This window comes from Dryobates pubescens, chromosome 6 (assembly GCF_014839835.1).
Source record: "Dryobates pubescens isolate bDryPub1 chromosome 6, bDryPub1.pri, whole genome shotgun sequence".
NCBI classification, from domain to species: Eukaryota; Metazoa; Chordata; class Aves; order Piciformes; family Picidae; genus Dryobates; species Dryobates pubescens.
Genome location: NC_071617.1, coordinates 40,013,995 through 40,033,068, shown reverse-complemented (window position 1 = coordinate 40,033,068; position 19,074 = coordinate 40,013,995). Strand labels below are relative to the sequence as shown.

Below are 19,074 nucleotides of genomic sequence, written 5' to 3'. Positions count from 1 at the left end.
TGAAGGGGAGTGGACTGTTAATCTCATGCTTGCCTGTGACAAACATCGGGGCAGCTCACCAGAGGCAGAGGGATGGAGTGCTAGCAAGCGCTCTCAACTTGTTGCCCTGAGGCAAGCCAAGTACGAAGCACTGGGACACTCCGAGGGAATCAAGGGGGATTCACCTAAGACGGTGACATGGCCAGCCCAACTCAAGTGCCTCTATGCAAATGCACACAGCTTGGGCTACAAACAGGATGAATTAAGGGCCACTGTGCTGCTAGGATGCAGTGGCTATTACTGAAACTTGGTGAGATGATTCCCACAACTGGAATGTAGGGATAGATGGGTACAAGCTCTTTAGGAAGGACAGGCAAGGTAGGAGGGGAGGAGGTATTGCTCTCTGTATCAGTGACCAGTGGAGCTCCACCTGGGGAAGGAGCATATGGGCGAAGATTAAGGGGAAGACAGGGGAAGGAGATGTTATTGTAAGGGTCTGCTACAGGCCACCTGACCAGCAGAACCAAGCAGATGAGGCACTCCAGAGGCAAACAGAAGTGGCTTCATGTTCACAGGCCCTGGTCCTTGTAGGGGATTTCAACCCCCTTGACATCTGCTGGCGGGGCTTTTTAGGGTGTCAGGTAGTGATAGGACTAGGGGGAATGGAGCAAAACTAGAAATGAGTAGATTCAGATTGGATGTTAGGAAGAAGTTCTTCACCATGAGGTTGGTGGGGCACTGGAACAGGTTGCCCAGGGAGGTGGTGGAAGCCTCATCCCTGGAGTTTTTTAAGGCCAGGCTGGATGTGGCTGTGAGCAACCTGATCTAGTGTGAGGTGCCCATCGCAGGGGGGCTGGAACTGGATGATCCTTTCCAACCCTAACCATATATGTATGTATATCTATCTACATCTACTGTAAGAAACAAGACAACATGTACAAATGGAAAGGCAAGATGCTTTCTTTAAAAAAAAAACCCAACAAACAAATCTGTCCAGCTAATATATCTAATTTACCAGGAAAACTTACACTTGCCTTTCCAAGTTGAGCAAATTATAACTCAGCATACAATTTCACACATGGTGTTATTCTGCTACAACTTGAACGGTACAGTGCCCTCAAACACAAAATTTGTAGAAGTTTCCATATAAAAGACACTTATAAAATGACAACTTGAAACACTGGTCTGACCTGAGCTATTCTGAAAGCTAAGTATTTTGTGAGAAGTGTAACTACAGCTAATATTCAGAATTGAAAGACATCTACTGACCTTTCCTTTGAAATTGAAGTTTTTTTAAATCTTCGAATTGTCACAGAGACTTCTTGAAGTAAATCACAGCCTCTCAGATTATCTGATTTTCTTGAAGAACTAGTGGTTTCAATTTTGCTTGATGGCTTTTCCTGGTTTTTTTGGGGTGGAATAATTCACAAATCACATTGGTTTTGACCGCTTAATTCGCACACCTTGTTCAGTGAAATGCATACAGCTCAGAAAAATCTCTTGCTCGGTTTGAGCACTGTACTGAGGCACACTGCTTTTACTCACTAATTGCTTTGATACAGAACATCATATTTAGCAATATTCTCAAATTTCTTATGTTTTATCTATTCCAACCACATCCACAAGATATGCATCATATCATCCAATCATAAAACTACAACAATCAAGAGTAACACACACACACACACACGAAAATCTTCATAAGAGGATGAGGTTATCAGCTACTGAAAACAGTCAAAAAATCAGAAGTTTCAAAACCAAGTACTCAGAATGGGAAAGTGGCAGAACAGACCTTTCAACTAACTGTGTACATAAGAAACAACTTGAGAAATGCTGAACTCCGATTTTTGAAGGAGTCAGTCACAGTGTCAACTCTTGAAAAAGTCATTTCTAATGGATATTAATTCTCCTAACAGCTGTTTTGTTTTCATATTACATAATTCATATTAATTCTACAATTTTAATACAGATGATGTTCTGAGCTATTCCTTACCTTGCCAGCTGCAACTTTTGCCAACAATGAAGCAAGGGAATGGCCCTTGTTAGCCTGAGGTTTTAGAGATGGTATTCTAACAACTGGTCTAATGCCACCATTGCAGATTTCTTCTGTTCCTCTGTCATTCACTGCTTTAACATGAATTAAAAATGAGCGGTACTTGCCACCAGCCATGCCTAGAAGAGGGAGGAGGTAGGGAGGAAGAATTTCCACAGTTTACTAGGGCAAGTTGTGCACAAATTTCAGCTTCAGAGGTAATAGTGTACAAGCACAGCTCAACGGTATTCATCACAGTACTTTAGTAGTTTAGAAAGGTAACTCACTATTGTATTATGCATCAAAATTCATCAATGTGAAAATAAACACAAATAAAAGTCTGACTCCAGAAGTATGAGAAGTGTTTTAGTCATACCATTTAGTGTAGGTACCGTAACAGACTGGTTTACCTTTAACAAGCTTCGGACTTGTTAGTGTCAACATTCCAGCATGTCCTGATAGATCAAGCCCAGTAGCCAGCCATACTGGACCACAAAGTATATCTTCCTTGTGTTCCTCCAGAAATGGGCACAATCTAAGACCTTGAAAAACATGAATATCATGGATGTGAATTACTCATCATTAAGCCACAAAAATCTTTTCATTTGCATGGGTTAAAAATACACATCAAATTCTGATTACTAAAGGCACACAAGCTACATCAAAAACCTAACAACTATTTGAGGTTCACTTTTAGCCATTTTCCTATAAAATCAGTAACAGTAAATTACAGTTTTCAAAGCATTTCCCGTTACATTATTTGGATAAGATGTACACTGACTGGCTCATCAGAGCAGCAAAACACACAACTGATTAAATGATGAACCAATATATTTTGATCCACATCTTTCACTGGGTCTTTTCTGAAAAAACCCAACCAAACAAACCAACAAAACACACAACAAACAAACAAACGAACGACAACAAAACCCCATAACCCACAACAAGAACAAAACCAAATCAGAACAAACCCAAACAAAACCCCAGGCATTCAAACAAACAAAACAAAACAGCAAACAAAATCCAACCACACAAAAATCAGTAAGAAAACAATAACCAAACAAAACAAACCCCACAACACAGAAACACCCTGTGACCGTTTGAGGCTGCGCCTTTAAGGAAGGGGCACACTGGCTAAATATTTATAGAATACTTTGGTATTCTAAACGAATTTCATTGGCTAATTAAGGTCTTAGACCCAGGGGAGCTGGGACTTCCTCTCAGTCTTCCTTTATCCGCTCTCCCTTTCGGCTGGACTTCTTCTGGGCTTCTGGCCAACTAATAGATAAGAGATACTAACTCCTGTACAAGGCCTCTCTTTGTTTTTTTCTCCCCTGCTAACCGCCCTTATCTCTTTTTCTAACTCTTTGGGGGGAGAAGGGAGGTAGGGGGGTGAAGGGGGAACAGGGGGAAGCCCCTTCTGTTGGGGGTCTGGTTTCTGGTTGAGTTCATTTGCTGTATATTCCTGTATATATTGTAAAATACCTGTATTTGTGGTGTTACATATAATCTGCTTCCTATATATGCTTGTAAATACATAGTCTGCTTTTTCTCTGACTGGCCTAGCCACGGTTTCTTTCTCAGTGGGGGAGGGAAAGCAGAGCCTTTCCTTTCAACCCACCATACACCCCTATACTGTTTCTCCTGTGGTATACTAAAATTATCATACACACTTCTGCTGCTTCCTTCTCAGCATGAAACACCTCCTTCCAGCACTTTCATCACCCCTTCGATTCCTCACCCTTTACCACATCTTTCTTGGGGTTGATGAAACAGAGTGGTTGGGTTTGGAAGGGACCTTTGAAGTCATGCTCTAGATAAGCCTGATCACATGAAAGGAAGGAAGGTGGGAAATAAAACTGTTGAAAGGCACAAGAAAGAATCACAGATCTGGAATTGATTCATGCCATCTATCAATTTTTATTCTGTAGTAGTTCTCACTCAGATCCAACCTGATTGCCTTTCAGAGACTCTCAATATATTTTACAGAAGAGTACTGGTTAACAGAAAATGTTACAGAAAGTGCAGCAAGTCTCAAGTGGCTGAAAATCACCATGACTAGCTGGGAATTCTTTACTTCCTGTTTATTATTATTCTTAGTTTACAGCAGCAGTCTCCACAGAAGCCAGGCATACAAAGAAAAATTCTATTAAAACTAATTAAGGAAGGAAACCAAGTAAAATACTGCTGGAACAGGGCGAGAGTTAAAGTTAGATACTATGTCAATCTACTGCATTTTTAAATTTTGGGGTTCTTTGGTATTTTTATGTTAAACTTTTAAATCACACAGTAAACAGACTATTGGGAGAGGAAATGTTGAAGAGGATTGAGAAATTAGTCTGTTTTAAACACCTGATAAATTCCAGGCTATCACTGAAAGACAGGAAGAAGAACAAGCTCATATTTTAAACAAAGTATAACAAAATAACTACAACTTACATTGTGGTTCCTCTACATCCATATACTGCATTTCCTCACTGAATTCAACCAGTCCTGGTTTTCCATTTCTGTCCACTTCAATGTTATGAGCTGGAGATAATGGAAATGTTATCTGTCTGTCTACTGCTGCTTCTGCAAATGAAAACATTGCCAAGATTTCATAAGCTTAAGTACCAGAGAAAACAGAAGCAGTAGTTCTCATATCAAATGTATCCACTTTCTGCCTAATATAAGAACTACAAATATACAAAGGCATGTTTTTCATATTAGGATTGCACTTTAAAATGCATCAGCAGACCTTGCCAAGATTGCCCTTGCAGGCACTCTCAACACCCCTCAGCCCTTTCCAAACTGCATGTGTATACTCTGGCCCTCCATTTCATTCTTTCTCCACCAGGTCCATAAACAGAAAGCAGGAAAAAAAGCAAATTCCACTACACTGCATGTAATGAAGTGAAATGTCACTTTCTGGAAGCACTCTATCATGTCTTAGGATCAGTATGCTGTAAAGAATCTACAAAAAGCTCTGGCAATCTGTTTCACATCCAAATAAAATGCTTTCAAAGAGTTACCAATTCATGGAACTGTTTGGTCAGAAATACTTAAAACTGAAACATTAAAGGAAATAAAATTTCAGATAAATTCTGACATCTAGATCTGCAAATGGACTAGTTCTAGAACTCGTGCTGAAAACAAAACAGAGCAGCATGAACTATCTGTCCTATTTTCTGCTTTGACAGAAAAAAAATGTTACATGTTAAAATTAAGGTTTTACTTCAAACATGAAACAAAGAAAACTTGCAAGGACACCTGTTGACTGTTGTCCTGCAGTCACAGCTAGAACTTCTGTTAAAGCTCTTAGACCATCTTGTATCCCAATAGAATATGCTTTTGTCCAAGACTATTACTCTACTAGAATACCTTTTTTCTCAGATAACCCCCAATTTCTTTACAGGGCATCTCCAGCATCCTTTTTTCTTGTTAAATACTGGGGGATATTACAGAGGAAGAAGTTATATGAAAACTTGTATGGCTTTTTAAAAATCATAGCACCTTTTGTCTCAGCAGTTGATCTCTAGGAAGATTTATGATTGACAACAGCTTTTTGCTAGTGACTGTTGGATTCAAGCAGTACAGACTAAAAATTCAGTTCAACCTCTTTGAGATATGCCCTTCTATTTGTATAAAATTCAACAATTTCAAATTCCTTATCCAGTTTGTTTCTCTAATTTACATTCAAAGTCTAAGTGAAAAGAGACCATGAAATCAGAATAAAATGGGAAATAGAAATATTTACACAATCCTAAGAAAGTCTTCTAATACACATCACAAAACATAAAGCATTTGAGAAAATAAATATTCTACAAGACACATTAAGCTCTTTCTTACCATTGACTTTCCCTAAGCCTGGAGCTTTATTTTTCAGTAAAGTCACTTGAATCTGGGGAATGTTTGTGATGTTCGAATTTAAAACAAACTTGAAGTCCACATGTCCAACCATACAGGCTTTTGGTAGAACCAGTTCAAAGACATGCTCATCCCAGCTGTTGCTGTCAGGAAAAATATGGCAATGATTCAGTGTTAAAAGAAAACATAGATCAAGTAGTGCATTCACCATCTATGCACACCTTCTTTAACAAGAAGAAAAACTCTTTTTGCTGAAGTTCACACACATGGATTTCTGAAGGAAAAGTCTTTCAAGCCGCAGTTAACCACAGATAAGAGAGGGCAAGTCCATGGTCAGATAAAAATAGCAGTGAAAACATTCTCTATTACCTTTACTACAGTGAATGTTCCGTACTACTACGTACCAGTTACTCATTTCTAGACAAAAAGTGATGGTGTGTGTATGTGTATCCTACAAAAGGTTCTGCCAACTAGTGAAGTATATGAAAACATGACAGTAATCACTCTGCAGTCTCTTAAACTTGGCTTCTCCATTGGTAAGTGTTACAACACTGGAAAGTGCCATTGATACAGCCGCCGCAATCAAGAGAATTAAAACACTGTTTTCAAAATACTAAATGCATTTGATAATTTATCCTCCATGGGAAGTGCTTCACAGTAGGTGAACAATCAGAAGCCTGCACTGTGTAAAATTGGTGCAGCTTTTTTAAATGAGTTATATTTTCCTTTTGAGGCTTGCTTTAGTTTGCACTGAAAGCATCCCTCAATGATCAGCTCCATAGTTGGATAAACACAGGTTTGCAAAACATACTTCAAATAAAAGAGACACTCAGATAAGACTAATTGAGTGAGAATTGTCACAGTTCTATTTCAAAATAACTGCACTACAAGATCTCCTTAATTTATCAGCCTTTTCCTAAAATGTAGTAACTTTTATAAAAAAGTAGTAATTGCAGCTATCAATGAAAAATTACAACTCCAGAAATGTATTTTTGACAGAATTCAGCAACAGAAGCCCCAAAGGAAATGTTAAGTATCTCAATAGGCACATATGAAATAATCACTCAAAACTGAAGAGGCCTTATTTTGTGGCAGTGAACACTACAATCTAATTTTGCAAGGAGCGAAAAACTCCCCTATAGGCACTTTTTTTTCTATTATCTGTTTAAATGCATCCTCTTTATTCATGTGCAAGGTTTGAAAGAAGCCAAAAAAAAAGTTATTATGTTCTCAGTATTTCAGCATATTTATCCCAATTACCACTTTTCTCCAATTATGGAATGCAAGTTCGTAGCTGTTTAGGCTGGGTGCCTTCTGCTGCTACCACACAAGATACACCTTTGAGCCCCAGGTGTCCAGCCCAGTAGGTGGACACAGGAAGCTGTGTATTTCATACTCATAATGTCCTGCTCCCTATAAATCCATCTGCAAGGTCTTACATTTCCTCTTTCTTTCCTCGCTACTACCGTGGGAGATGTTCCCTATCTGGTAATAGAAGGGAGTTATCTCAAGGCTTCTTAGGCCTGGCTAGGCCTAATGCCAGGAGGAGAAGGGGGAAGGGCAATCTGGCCAGCTGAGATTAGCCTAACAGTGGAGGGGGGGGAAGAAAGAGCCCTGAGGGTTTAGGGTGTACCCACAGGCAGGGAGAAGGGGAGTGCTGGGAGGTTTCTGGGTATGCTTTGGGATCTCTTTTGTCACTGTGCTTGTAGCTTCTGTAAACCACTCACTGCTTTTCCATTTAAACTTTCCATCACTTCTGAAATCTGTTTGTGAGAGTCTCGTTTTTCTGCCCTGGTGGGAAGCAAGGGAGGATCTGCCTTCAAACTCCCACAAAGTTCTTTTAGGAACACTTGCTAAAATGTTTCTCCTAAAGCTTTCAACCCTTCACACAAAGGGTTTAGTTTTTTTAAACTTCTGAAAAATCTACAGCACCTTTTTAAAGAATAATACACAATGAGGACTCTGTTCTGCCACCATTCTCACAATTATAAATTGTTTTTCCAATATCCTTCATTCCCTTCCTAGAACATCTCACTGATGTTCTTGTCTTCCAGTACAACTGAAGTTTGAGCTGCAGGCCCATTTCCAGAGCTTAAACATTAGAAAGCACATCAGTACTTAGACCCTCCCCTTTTGCTTATTTCCAAATACATCAGCGTAAGAGAAAAAATCCAGGAAACTCAGAGGTCACTGTTTTGTCAAAGCACATTAGGAATTCATTTAAATTAAAAAAAAAATAATTAAAAAATAAAACATTTCAGTTGCATTACCATTGAAGAGGAAATACTAATATTTAAATAATTTGTAACACAAACTAGACTGCTTTTTCTGCTTTGTTACACAGGCTTTTACAGTAGGATCGAAAGAGCCCAAGGATAATATGTTATTCCCTAAAACACATTACAAGGATTAACCCCTTCTGTTTGAGAGCAAAAGAATTACTATATCAAATTGCATTACTCATCCATCTAACCCTGTGATTCCCTATGTTGGTAGAAATGAAAACACTCAGAGAAAAAAGAAATCCCATATTAAGGACCAACAAAATAGTCCAGAAACCAAAAAGTTTCTTCCCAAAAAATTTTTAATTAAGAGCTAACATTGATCTCAATCTTAAAATTGTATATTCTAACCTATGAACAAAAGGACTGTAATTTAACCATTTTCATTACTGGCCATTTAGCAACTGTCAAAGGCACAGTTTTTTCCTGTAATGAAACAGTATTCATAAACTAATGTTTCACCTATCACCTTCCAATTAACAGCTATTACCCTTCACTGTTTCCTTCCTTATTTCTTCATATTGCTTGCTTTGCACTTTTCAGCTGTTGCTGAACAGAATGGATAATCAATAGTTTTAAATAGAAATTATTTTGTGAGGAATCACCTCCTTTCTACCTGTTACATACAAAATATTTACTTGCAAAAATCACAAGATAAAGGTTTTAAAGCTTTTAACTGTAGCTTATGAGCACTTAATTAAAACAAACTGAGCTGATGTGACGATGCATGACTCAGAACCACCTGCAACTATTACCTTCCAGACTTGGTTTTCCTAACTGGAATGCTCCATTATCACATGCTAGTTTTCACTTATTTACACAACAGGGTTTTTTTAACTCAGCACATGATCTCTAGCTCCTCTAGTGTCCTTTGGCTATTTCATTGTTTCCACTGTATGGGCATTTAGATTCCGCATCGCTATCCATTGCTCATACATCAGTGGGGCTGGTGAGAGACAGCCTGACCCAATAAGACACCTGACTTCTGTACTTCATTTTTCCAGTATTTTCAAAAACCTCTGCAAAGCTACTTCATGTAGGTTTAAGCAGCTCTTGAAGGAGACTGCAACACTGCTGTTCTAGTCTTCAGGATCCCAGAGAAATCTGAAGTTCTCACACCACATGTAAAAAACTAAGTACTACACATACCATGCTGGTGCAGGTTCATCGCAATGAAAATGAAGTTTAGCACAACTAGGAGACTACAAGGTCTTAAGCAAATGCCTTGCACATAAAGATTTAGCCTCACATGAACACACACAAATTCACATTCTATCTTCACATTTTAAAATACACTACAACACGATTTTGTTTAGGACAACTAGTTGGTCATACTTACACCCGTGGCTGGCATATTCCAGTTAAAGATTGTACTAGGAATGTGTGCATGCTTATGGGCGAATCAAGAGCGTCTGCATTTCTAGTGAATGTGCTTGTCAAATCAGAACATAGCAAGGCAACTTTTGGCAAAATAAAATACACCAATTTAAAACTCAACTTTTCAATTTGTTTCAGCGTCCACTACAACAACTCTGTTAATCTCACAAAGACCTATAATGCAAACTACCAAATAGGGATTATTATCTTTGAAAGCATGCATTCTTAAACTTCTACACTACCTAGAAACAAATAAATTGCATGATATTTGTTATTATACCAGCTATGTGAGCTAGTTAAGCAGCACACACAATCCTTCCTGCGCTGTTACCCTTCCTACCTGTCGGTTTGTAGCTTCCAAGTTCGAGTATGTTGAGCTGCATCCCCGTGGTGCTGCTGGTGCAAATGCTGAGGATGCCGCCTTTGCTGTTGCTCTTGCTGGACTTCTACCCAGCAGGGAGGAACAGTGGCTGAAAAACGTGGTGTCAAGGTTTCAAAACGGGTCAGCTCTACCAGGGATGTCAGTGTTTCAAGGGAAAATGGCTGGTCCACCAAAAGATCAACTCCTGTATAATTAGAGACCATATATTAATTACTAAATAGAGCATTTTTCCAGAGCATTCTACAAACAGTTTGAAATGCATCCAAACTGCTACAGGTAAAATTAACCACATTCAATCAAATTTCTAAAAATAAATTAAAAGAACAAAAAAAACTCCAACCAACCGGAAAAAACCCACAAAAAATACCCCAAAAAAGCCAAACCCACCACCCAAAAAAACCCAAAACACCCCACCACAAAATCCCTAACAGAACAAAAACCCCACAAACCAACAAAGGAGAAAAACAACAACAATAACAACAAAAATCCCAACACAAGCAACCAAACAACACTAGGCTTGAAAACAGTTATTCCTTGAAGGCAGCTTTATCAGGAATAAATTTGCTAAGTACTGAGAGCTCTGAGCCTGCTGTCTCAGATTTAACCAGAAATCATGAGGAAAAACTAATCAGGCAGATATATTTGGATGAAGTAAAGCTGATGAACATTTTTTTTAATACTTCTACTGATGATGGGAATAAAAGAAGGTAAGTTTTACTTAGTGAAAACAGACATGTGGAATTACTATGCAACTGTTACACTTTTATCCCTGTTTGAAACATTACTTTGGCACCTGCTTGTAAACATACACTCATTTTATGGTGGATTAATAAAATGTTTTGGAAGGCTCCCAGCTTAGCTCAAAAAGAGGGGTAAGTGAAAAACAAGCATGCATTATGTAATGCACTTGGAAGACACTGGGCCTAGACAGATATTCTGTCTTCTTGTTTTCATATTCAAGTCTTGCCCTGAGGAAACAAAGGTATTAGTTGAAAATGCACTGAAAATGAAAATATCCCAAGGAGACAAACAACTAAAACATTACAAATGAACTCAATATATTCAAGTTTCTTCAGAAAACAAACAAAAATCTGGAGGCTTGAGAGAAAACAAGATATGCACAACACACGGACATTTCAAGTAGTGTCTCTTAAAAATGTATTTTTCAGAAAATCTTGTGCTTGTAAAAAAGGATGATTTTCAAGAATAAAAGTTTGCTCCCCGACTGCTACTGACACCATCCCAGGGGAAAACACACACACACACACAAAAACCCAAAACACCAACAAACCAACCCCAAACAAACCACCAAAACAGAACCCGCATCCCAGACAAACAAAACCCAGGAAAACAAAAAACAAAATCCCAAACAAATGAAAAACCCTACACCAACATCACCATCAGCCCTCTAGTGAAGCCTGAACCTAGGGACTGTCTTGCAAATGCATGGCAGGATTCTACATCTTGAAAACAGAAAGGTGCACGCCATTCTCTTCCAAAAGTGGAAGAGCTCAAGATGATATACTCGGAGTTAAGCAAACAGTGTAATAACTGTGATTTCTGTTTTTTTATCTAGGATGCAAGAAAATGCTGAAGAGACTAGAAATTAGAATTGCTTTAGAGATTAACTTCAAGAAAACAGAAAACACCTCCATTTGTTTTTTTTACTGCCAAATATGAACCTCATTAACTGGATGACACTGCAATGAGAAGCGAGTTCATAGTTCAAACTGCGCAACAATTCTATCTTTGAGTAAATTGGCTATTTTTCTGTTTCATTCTCCTTTCCCAATCAGAAACAAAAAATTATAAATTCAGAGTATTCACAGTAGCAACATTTAACGTGGTATCAACCCCTAAAGTGAAAAATTAAGGACTTAACTTTCCAGTGCTGTCAAATACACTTGACTACTTTTGCAGGGTTATTTTTGTTATATTGTAAACAGTGAGTTATGAAAAGCTAAAGTTCTAATAGCAAACTTGGGAAAGGGTTTTAAACTGGTCATGAAAACTGATATTCTTTTTCAATTATCTCCTGAAAAAAAGTCATTATTTTACATCACCATAAAAAAATGCTCCACTCCTGAAAAGGAAATAAGAATTTTAACCCGACCTAAGATTTGTAACTTGGTAAAGTTAACCATTTTCTTCTAAGACAATATAATTTAAGTTTTATCCAAGTTTTAAAATGCAAGCTAGAAAATAAAAATGAAGACATTAATTCCAGAAAGGCAAAAAAAGTTAACATAAACAAAACTCACAATATATATATGAACAATATAAGAATAAAAGATCATGCTTCTTGCTGTTGTTTCTATCCAGACTATACCATCTTTTGCCAACAGTTTCATAGAACACCAAAGTGATTTCATAAAATCATCCTGCTGCTACCTGCCATCAGCTGCGAACAAGATTTATAAATCAAGCCTCTGTGCTGTCAGATCCACCTAGAAGTTCACATCCCCAAACAGAAAGCTTTCTATGTATTTGTTGAAAAGCACTGATGAAGTAAGAGTTCTGCTCAGTGAAAATGGAGACTTGCTAACAAAGAGCAAACTGTGAAAACAGAATTTCCAAGGACAAAACACAGATGTTCTCATCACACACAATAGGTAGGGAGGAACCTTGCTGCTTTGATACAAAAGAAACCTGATCCAAATCAGGCCATACTCAAGGTCAAAAAACCAATTACAAAATTCCACCTAACTGTACTAAAGTTCAACCAAAGGACTTGATGTTAGACCCCCCTCAAAGACCATCAGAGACCACCACAGAGATGCACCTCGCAAATGTAATAGATCAGTAAATAAGGTGATTAGCTTCAGGAAATTATATGAATATGCATGACCTTGCTGGGAAATCTAAAGTATATGCATGTGTTTAAGAAATGAAAAGTGGCTACTCTGTCTCATTGGTGTGGAAAATCAGAGATATGAATCTCCTTGCATCTAAAACTTGTGCAACTTTTAAATAAGATACCTATCTTCTAAAACTTCATAAATGGAGTTTTCAAGGGTTTCCTTACATACAGCATCAGCATGATAGAAGTGGGGTTTTGCTCTTTAGTATTTTGATCAAAAAGGAAGCAACAATGATGTTATAGATGTTGAGGGCAATGTCCAACTATGATCCATGCATGTGCTGACAGCTTCATTATGCAGAAAATGTTTGCACAACCCTAGCAATCATTCACACACTATATATTGTTCTGGGTTCAGCTAGGATGGGGTTAAATTTTCTTCACAGTAAGTGGGAAGGGGGTACACCCAGGATAGCTAGCCAAACCAGCTGATGTGGTATCCATACCACACAACAGTCACGTAAGTTGTATTAGAAGAAGGGGCTGGCACAGTTGGTTGTCTGCCATTTAGTCCTCTCCCAGCACTTTTTGTCCTCTGCAGCTGCAGGCAAGGACACCCCCACCAGAAACACACACACCCAAAATTAACACCACTTCTCAGAAATAGTCACAGCTACATGAATAGTTTATTTCCACTGCATCGTTGCTTTATCTTCAAGCTTTACATTATTTGTATTTTGTATTCTAGGTCATTTGTTCCCAGTACATCCCTACTCCTGTCCAACACACAGCCAACCCAACTAAAATAATTATACTTTGTCTCTCTACCTTTAGCAATTGCAGGCTAAAACAAAACTAAAACCATTAGTTCAATAGCTCTCTCACAAACAATTCCCTTTAAAACTGAAAGCAAGACTACCTCTCTCTCTCTATATATACACACACCTATACAGATGTACACACACACTTTAAAATCCTCAGCATGACTCAAATCTACCTCAGCCTTAACCAGAAAAATTAGACATGCTCTTATGTTTTTGAAGCAAATTATCTAAAGTACCTTTGCTGAGTGCTAGGAGAAGACTGAGGAGCCCACAAAGGAACTCTCATAACCTGCATACACACAGCTCTCCCTCACAAGCAGGAGAAGCCCCTTAGCTTTTTCCCCTTCTACCTAAGGGTTGCTCTTTTGTAAACAACCCTCTCACTCAAGTCCTTATTTTACTATAGTGAGGCAAGATACATAGAATACATAGAATACATAGAATAAACCAGGTTGGAAGAGACCTTCAAGATCATCGCGTCCAACCCATCAACCAATCCAACACCGCCCAAGCAACTAACCCACAGCACCAAGTACCCCGTCAAGTCTTCTCCTAAAAACCTCCAGTGATGGCGACTCCACCACCTCCCCAGGCAGCCCATTCCAATGTGCAATCACTCTTTCTGTATAGAACTTTTTTCTAACATCCAGCCTGAATCTCCCCTGGCGCAGCCTGAAACTGTGTCCTCTTGTTCTGGTACTGCTTGCCTGGGAGAAGAGACCAACATCCGTCTGTCTACAACCTCCCTTCAGGTAGTTGTAGAGAGTAATAAGGTCACCCCTGAGTCTCCTCTTCTCCAGGCTAAGCAACCCCAGCTCCCTCAGCCTCTCCTCGTAGGGCTTATCATACTAAAAAAGGCAGCAGACTTGTGGCAAGACAGGTATATCAGAACTGCAGTAAAGATAAGACCTAGCTAGATAGGATGTTTAGCATAAAAACGTTTGGACAACTAGGAACAGTTACTTCTTGATGTCCAAGTGCTGACAACCCTTCCAAGGAGACTAGAAGGTAAATAACATCAGAATTCCAGTTTAACTCCACCCAGACAAGTACTAAAACCAAAATTGCACATTTTAAGTTCAATCAAATCAACAGCAACTGCACTGCTTGAAGTGTAACAGAAAGAATCAATGTCACTGTGCACAACAGTATCTGTTGAATACATGTTTTGTACAGTTTTATTAAGCAGAGCTGTACAGCTTCTACACAAAACTTTCAGGCTATTTTACAGAATAAACCAGGGGAGGTTTAGGCTGGATGTTAGGAAGAAGTTCTTCATGGAAAGAGTGAGTGGGCATTGGAATGGGCTGCCCAGGGAGGTGGTGGAGTCACCATCACTGGAGGTGTGTGGGAAGAGGCTGGTGCCATGGTTTAGTTGATTAGACAGTGTTGGATGACAGGTTGGACTCAATGATCTCAAAGGTCTCTTCCAGCCTGGTTAATTCTATTTTACTCATTTTACTTACAAATAAAGCGCTCCAGCCTATTTAAGCTATGAGGGAAGCCCAACGCCTGCAGAATTACCCATTTTCCCCTGTCTGCTAAACTTAAAATAACATGTAGATGCTGGAAAACCAATCAGTTCTACAAAAGCATGTTGTTTCATTTTTGGTCTTGTTTTTTTAAGCCCAGAACTGCTAAAGCATTGCTTGTATATAACCAATGATAGACTTATGGCAACTACAGAATTTCAACTACAAGCATCAAAAAGGGAAAAAACAAATATGCCATTAAGGAACTCAAAACCACCTTAATATGCAACTTCAAAAAATTGCAGAAGTATTACAAATAAGCATTTTTTATTTGTTATATCTTTAAACTCATAATTTACCTGTAATGCCTGGACTGGAAGGGTTAGATAAGGGCTTGGTGCCTTCTGATGACTGTTCTATGCTTTTGGAAAGGGATCCATCTACAAGTATATCAGCTTCATCTATGTCATCGCACGTCCCTCCAATCTGAAGGAAATGAAGTTCTCCACCTAAAATAATCACAGACAGCAGAAGTTTAGACAGGCAGACACAGCTAACTCACAACAGATATTAGAACACTAATTAGGTCAACAGTCAACAGAGCAACTGCAAAATTTTCGATGGATACAATGTTTTGATGGAAGCTTGAAATCATGGAAGCTGCCTTACTCACCGCTACAGATATACACAGATGAATCTTATCACTTACAGAGAAGTGACAGGAAAGGAATGCTCAATTTTACATAAAGCTGGTATGAGGGAAAGGTCTGTTAACAGTCTCAGAAGTTACAAAAATTCTAATCAGTAGGCTTTAAACAGAGAAGAAAATCCTGGTACAGGCCTTCCATAGTTTTTCTGCAAATTGATTACAGACTGTTCTTCAGCATCTAACATTGTAACAAATCCTGTTACACAAATTGTTCAAGTACTCTGACATAAATAAACTTGAGATAATATACCTAATAAAAAACCCAAGATAAAAGCCTAACAAGAGGTACATGTTCTGCTTAGTGAGAGTGAAACAGAGCAATAGAGGCACAGAGAGGCAAAGAGTGAACGTCTGGGAGGCACAGAGTTGAGAAGCACGAGAGGCACAGAGATGGCATATAGACTTTTTTGTGGATCTCAGTAAGAAAAGTCCGACAACAAATGGCTTCATAAAATTGCCATTTTAACGACACAGAAGAATAAAATAATAGCTCTAATGACCAATAAAGGAAGAACACACACACCCCCCCCACCATGGACAAGATCTGTGTAGCGTGCTGTGGGAAATTCCACACGGGGTCTGGGGTGACGCTGCATGAAAGCAGGGATCCCAGCAACTGAAGGGATATGAGACATTCTCACTAGTTATATTTCTCTTTTTAGTCTATCTTATTAAAATAGCTATTTCATTAAGCCATTTGTTGATGGGGCCTTTCTAACTGAGATGAAGTCTGTACCGCCCCTCTCTCACCCCCAACTCACCCACCCCCGGTGCACAACAGTACCTCCCATGTAGATCCTGAGAGTGGAGGGGGGAAGGGGGAAGAGAGAGAAGGGGAAGAGGGGGAAATTTTTTTAAAATACCCAATTCTAGCAAACAACACTTAGAATAAATTTTCTTGAAATTTAACAGCTCAAAAATAAGCCATCTTTCTCAGGCAGAATGAAGGACATTAGAAAGCAGACCACAAGACCTTTATTTGATAATAATCCAAACCTCACCTTGTTTCCCGTTCTGTTTACTGCTCGAAGATAAACGATCAGAACAACCTCAATGCTCAAAACCAGATAATCTCCTGTACTAGAAATCAAGTACCCCCTCATGCAATGCAAATTCAAAATACTAACCTGCACTATGCCAGTTTTACAGCTCACAGAAGGAGCAACTTCACAAAGTTGAGGTGTTTTCTAAGGGAAAGTTACGCCAAAGTCCCACTTACTCTGCAGATGCTTGGGTAGGGTTTGATTTTAAAGAAACAAACCCCATGTCCTCAAACCAAGTTTCTGAGTTTCTGTCACTAATTATCGGCTACAAAAAAACCCATTCTTATCATTTTATCCATACTACAGGAAGAAGAGGAACTTGCAATCACCAAATTCCTGAAAGACACTAGCATTTTTCCAAGAAAAAAAAATCAGTGCCAAGCTTGATCTCATTTCCTCATATTTGTTTGCAAAAACCTTCTGTAAAGAACTATCACAAATTTCAATCATACAGTATTAGCTTGTGAAGCTACTAGTGCTCATGCACATTATCCAAAACCCTGCACGTGGCTTTGCTTCTATATCAGACAGGAGGCATTTCTTCTCCTAGAATATCCAAAGATGACCTTCTGATGAAAAATGTTCAATTTTTTGTTTCAAAGACACTACATTTCCTACAGTCAAGAGCCATGGGGAAAACAAACAAACAAAAACAAAAAACCCAACACAAAACCTCAACCCCAACACCACTCTGCAAAGGTCAGTGCTGGGTTTTGGTTTGGATTGGTGGGTTGTGGCATTACTACAGGCTCAAGATACACACTAATAGGCTGGTGCTATCAAATTTTAGCCAGGTAGCAAACATCCTAAGTAGCAGTGTATCTGAAGACTTCTCTACTTGCATCACTTTTACAGATGTGATAAGTGCTTCTGCTGCACTACCAAGAACATGCAAAAGCTGACACTTCACTTAGTAATCACAAAAGACAGTAATTGAAAACCACCATGGTTACACTTCCCAAAAATAACAGGTAACATAATCTAATCTTAACTCTGAATTCTATTTAGAATATGTAACTTGCTTGGACTCAAGAACATGGTGGGTTATACAAACAGAACATGCAAATCATACATCCCAAGCTTACTTTTGGCAGCTACCAGTTCCAACGAAGTGACACTGGCACAATTCAGAGAACACAGTTGAGACTAGGCCACCGCAGCCAAAGCTTATCTAGCTCATTCTGTATTCTCCACGCATCTGTACTCTAGCAGGAGTATGGAAAAGTGCTGGTATCAAATCACAGCACAAGGACATAGCTGAAGGAAGCCATACAACAGGAAACTTTCCGCTACACAACTTGCACTCCGCATCTCATCACAGAGCCTGTAAAGGGTTAGCTCAAACATACTGTTTCAGAACATTTGAAAAATGGCCTCAAGGAAACATCCCCAAACCTCACTCCAACAGAACTTACACTATTCTTGGAGATTTCAGCTGCAAAAATTGCATGCCAGCTTATGAAAAAATAGAATGCAATTGAATAGGGCCAAGTGAAAGTTACTGTGCCTAGCAAGAAATAATTAGATGCACTATTATGGGATGAAGAAAAATCATCTAGCCAGCAGTTCAGTAAAAGAGGCTCTTGTGACAAACCGGATTCAATTTCCTGCTCAAAAACGCACACATCCCACTACGTATACGTGCACACATGGTATCTACAGATCGCAGAGCAGCTAAGAAATTCTTCTGTTGCACTCAAATACATCTATAGGATTACTATGCCTAGTTTGGGGTACCCCTACGAGAAACATGTGGACTGACTTGAGCAGGTCTTTTAGGACAGGAGAGTAAGGCACTCTTTCTCCCCTCCTCCCCCCCGTCGATGTTTAAAAGAACGGGAAATATTCAGCTAAGAAAACAAATGGTTGGGGGAGAACACCTAAATAAACTTCCTTCCTCTCCTTTTTTTGAAGTAATCTCTTTGCCATGTTCTTAAAGGATAGTAATGACTCCAATCAGCAAAGATGATACAAGCTAAACATCAGGGGGAAAAAAAAACATAAAAAAACCCATCACCAATGACAGCATGCTGCAAAAGAATTGAGTAGGATGCTAATTCTCCATGATTCTCAAAACCAAGCTAATCAGTACTCTGCTTCTGAATGAGCTGCCAAACAGAGAGGGACCTGGGGGTGCTGATTGACACCTGCCTAAACATGAGCCAGCAGTGTGCCCAGGTGGCCAAGAGGGCCAATGGCATCCTGGCCTGTATTAGGAATAGTGTGGCCAGCAGGAGCAGGGAGGTCATTGTGCCCCTGTACTCTGCATTGGTTAGGCCACACCTTGAGTACTGTGTCCAGTTCTGGGCCCCTCAGTTTAGGAAGGAC

At 39.1% G+C, this 19,074-nt stretch overlaps 1 protein-coding gene across 2 annotated transcripts in view; it reads right to left on the bottom strand.

Moving 5' to 3' along the window:
- The window catches only part of BIRC6 (baculoviral IAP repeat containing 6), a 179,905-nt gene that overhangs the window by 125,520 nt on the left and 35,311 nt on the right, over window positions 1-19,074 (bottom strand). For both annotated transcript variants that reach the window (XM_054162362.1, XM_054162363.1), the window contains exons 11-17: window positions 15,354-15,503; window positions 9,857-10,082; window positions 5,840-6,000; window positions 4,451-4,582; window positions 2,422-2,553; window positions 1,973-2,151; window positions 1,249-1,379 (exon numbers count right to left, since the gene is read on the bottom strand). In XM_054162362.1, coding sequence (XP_054018337.1) covers window positions 1,249-1,379; window positions 1,973-2,151; window positions 2,422-2,553; window positions 4,451-4,582; window positions 5,840-6,000; window positions 9,857-10,082; window positions 15,354-15,503 — 1,111 coding nt within the window. The remainder of the gene's footprint in view (window positions 1-1,248; window positions 1,380-1,972; window positions 2,152-2,421; window positions 2,554-4,450; window positions 4,583-5,839; window positions 6,001-9,856; window positions 10,083-15,353; window positions 15,504-19,074) is intronic.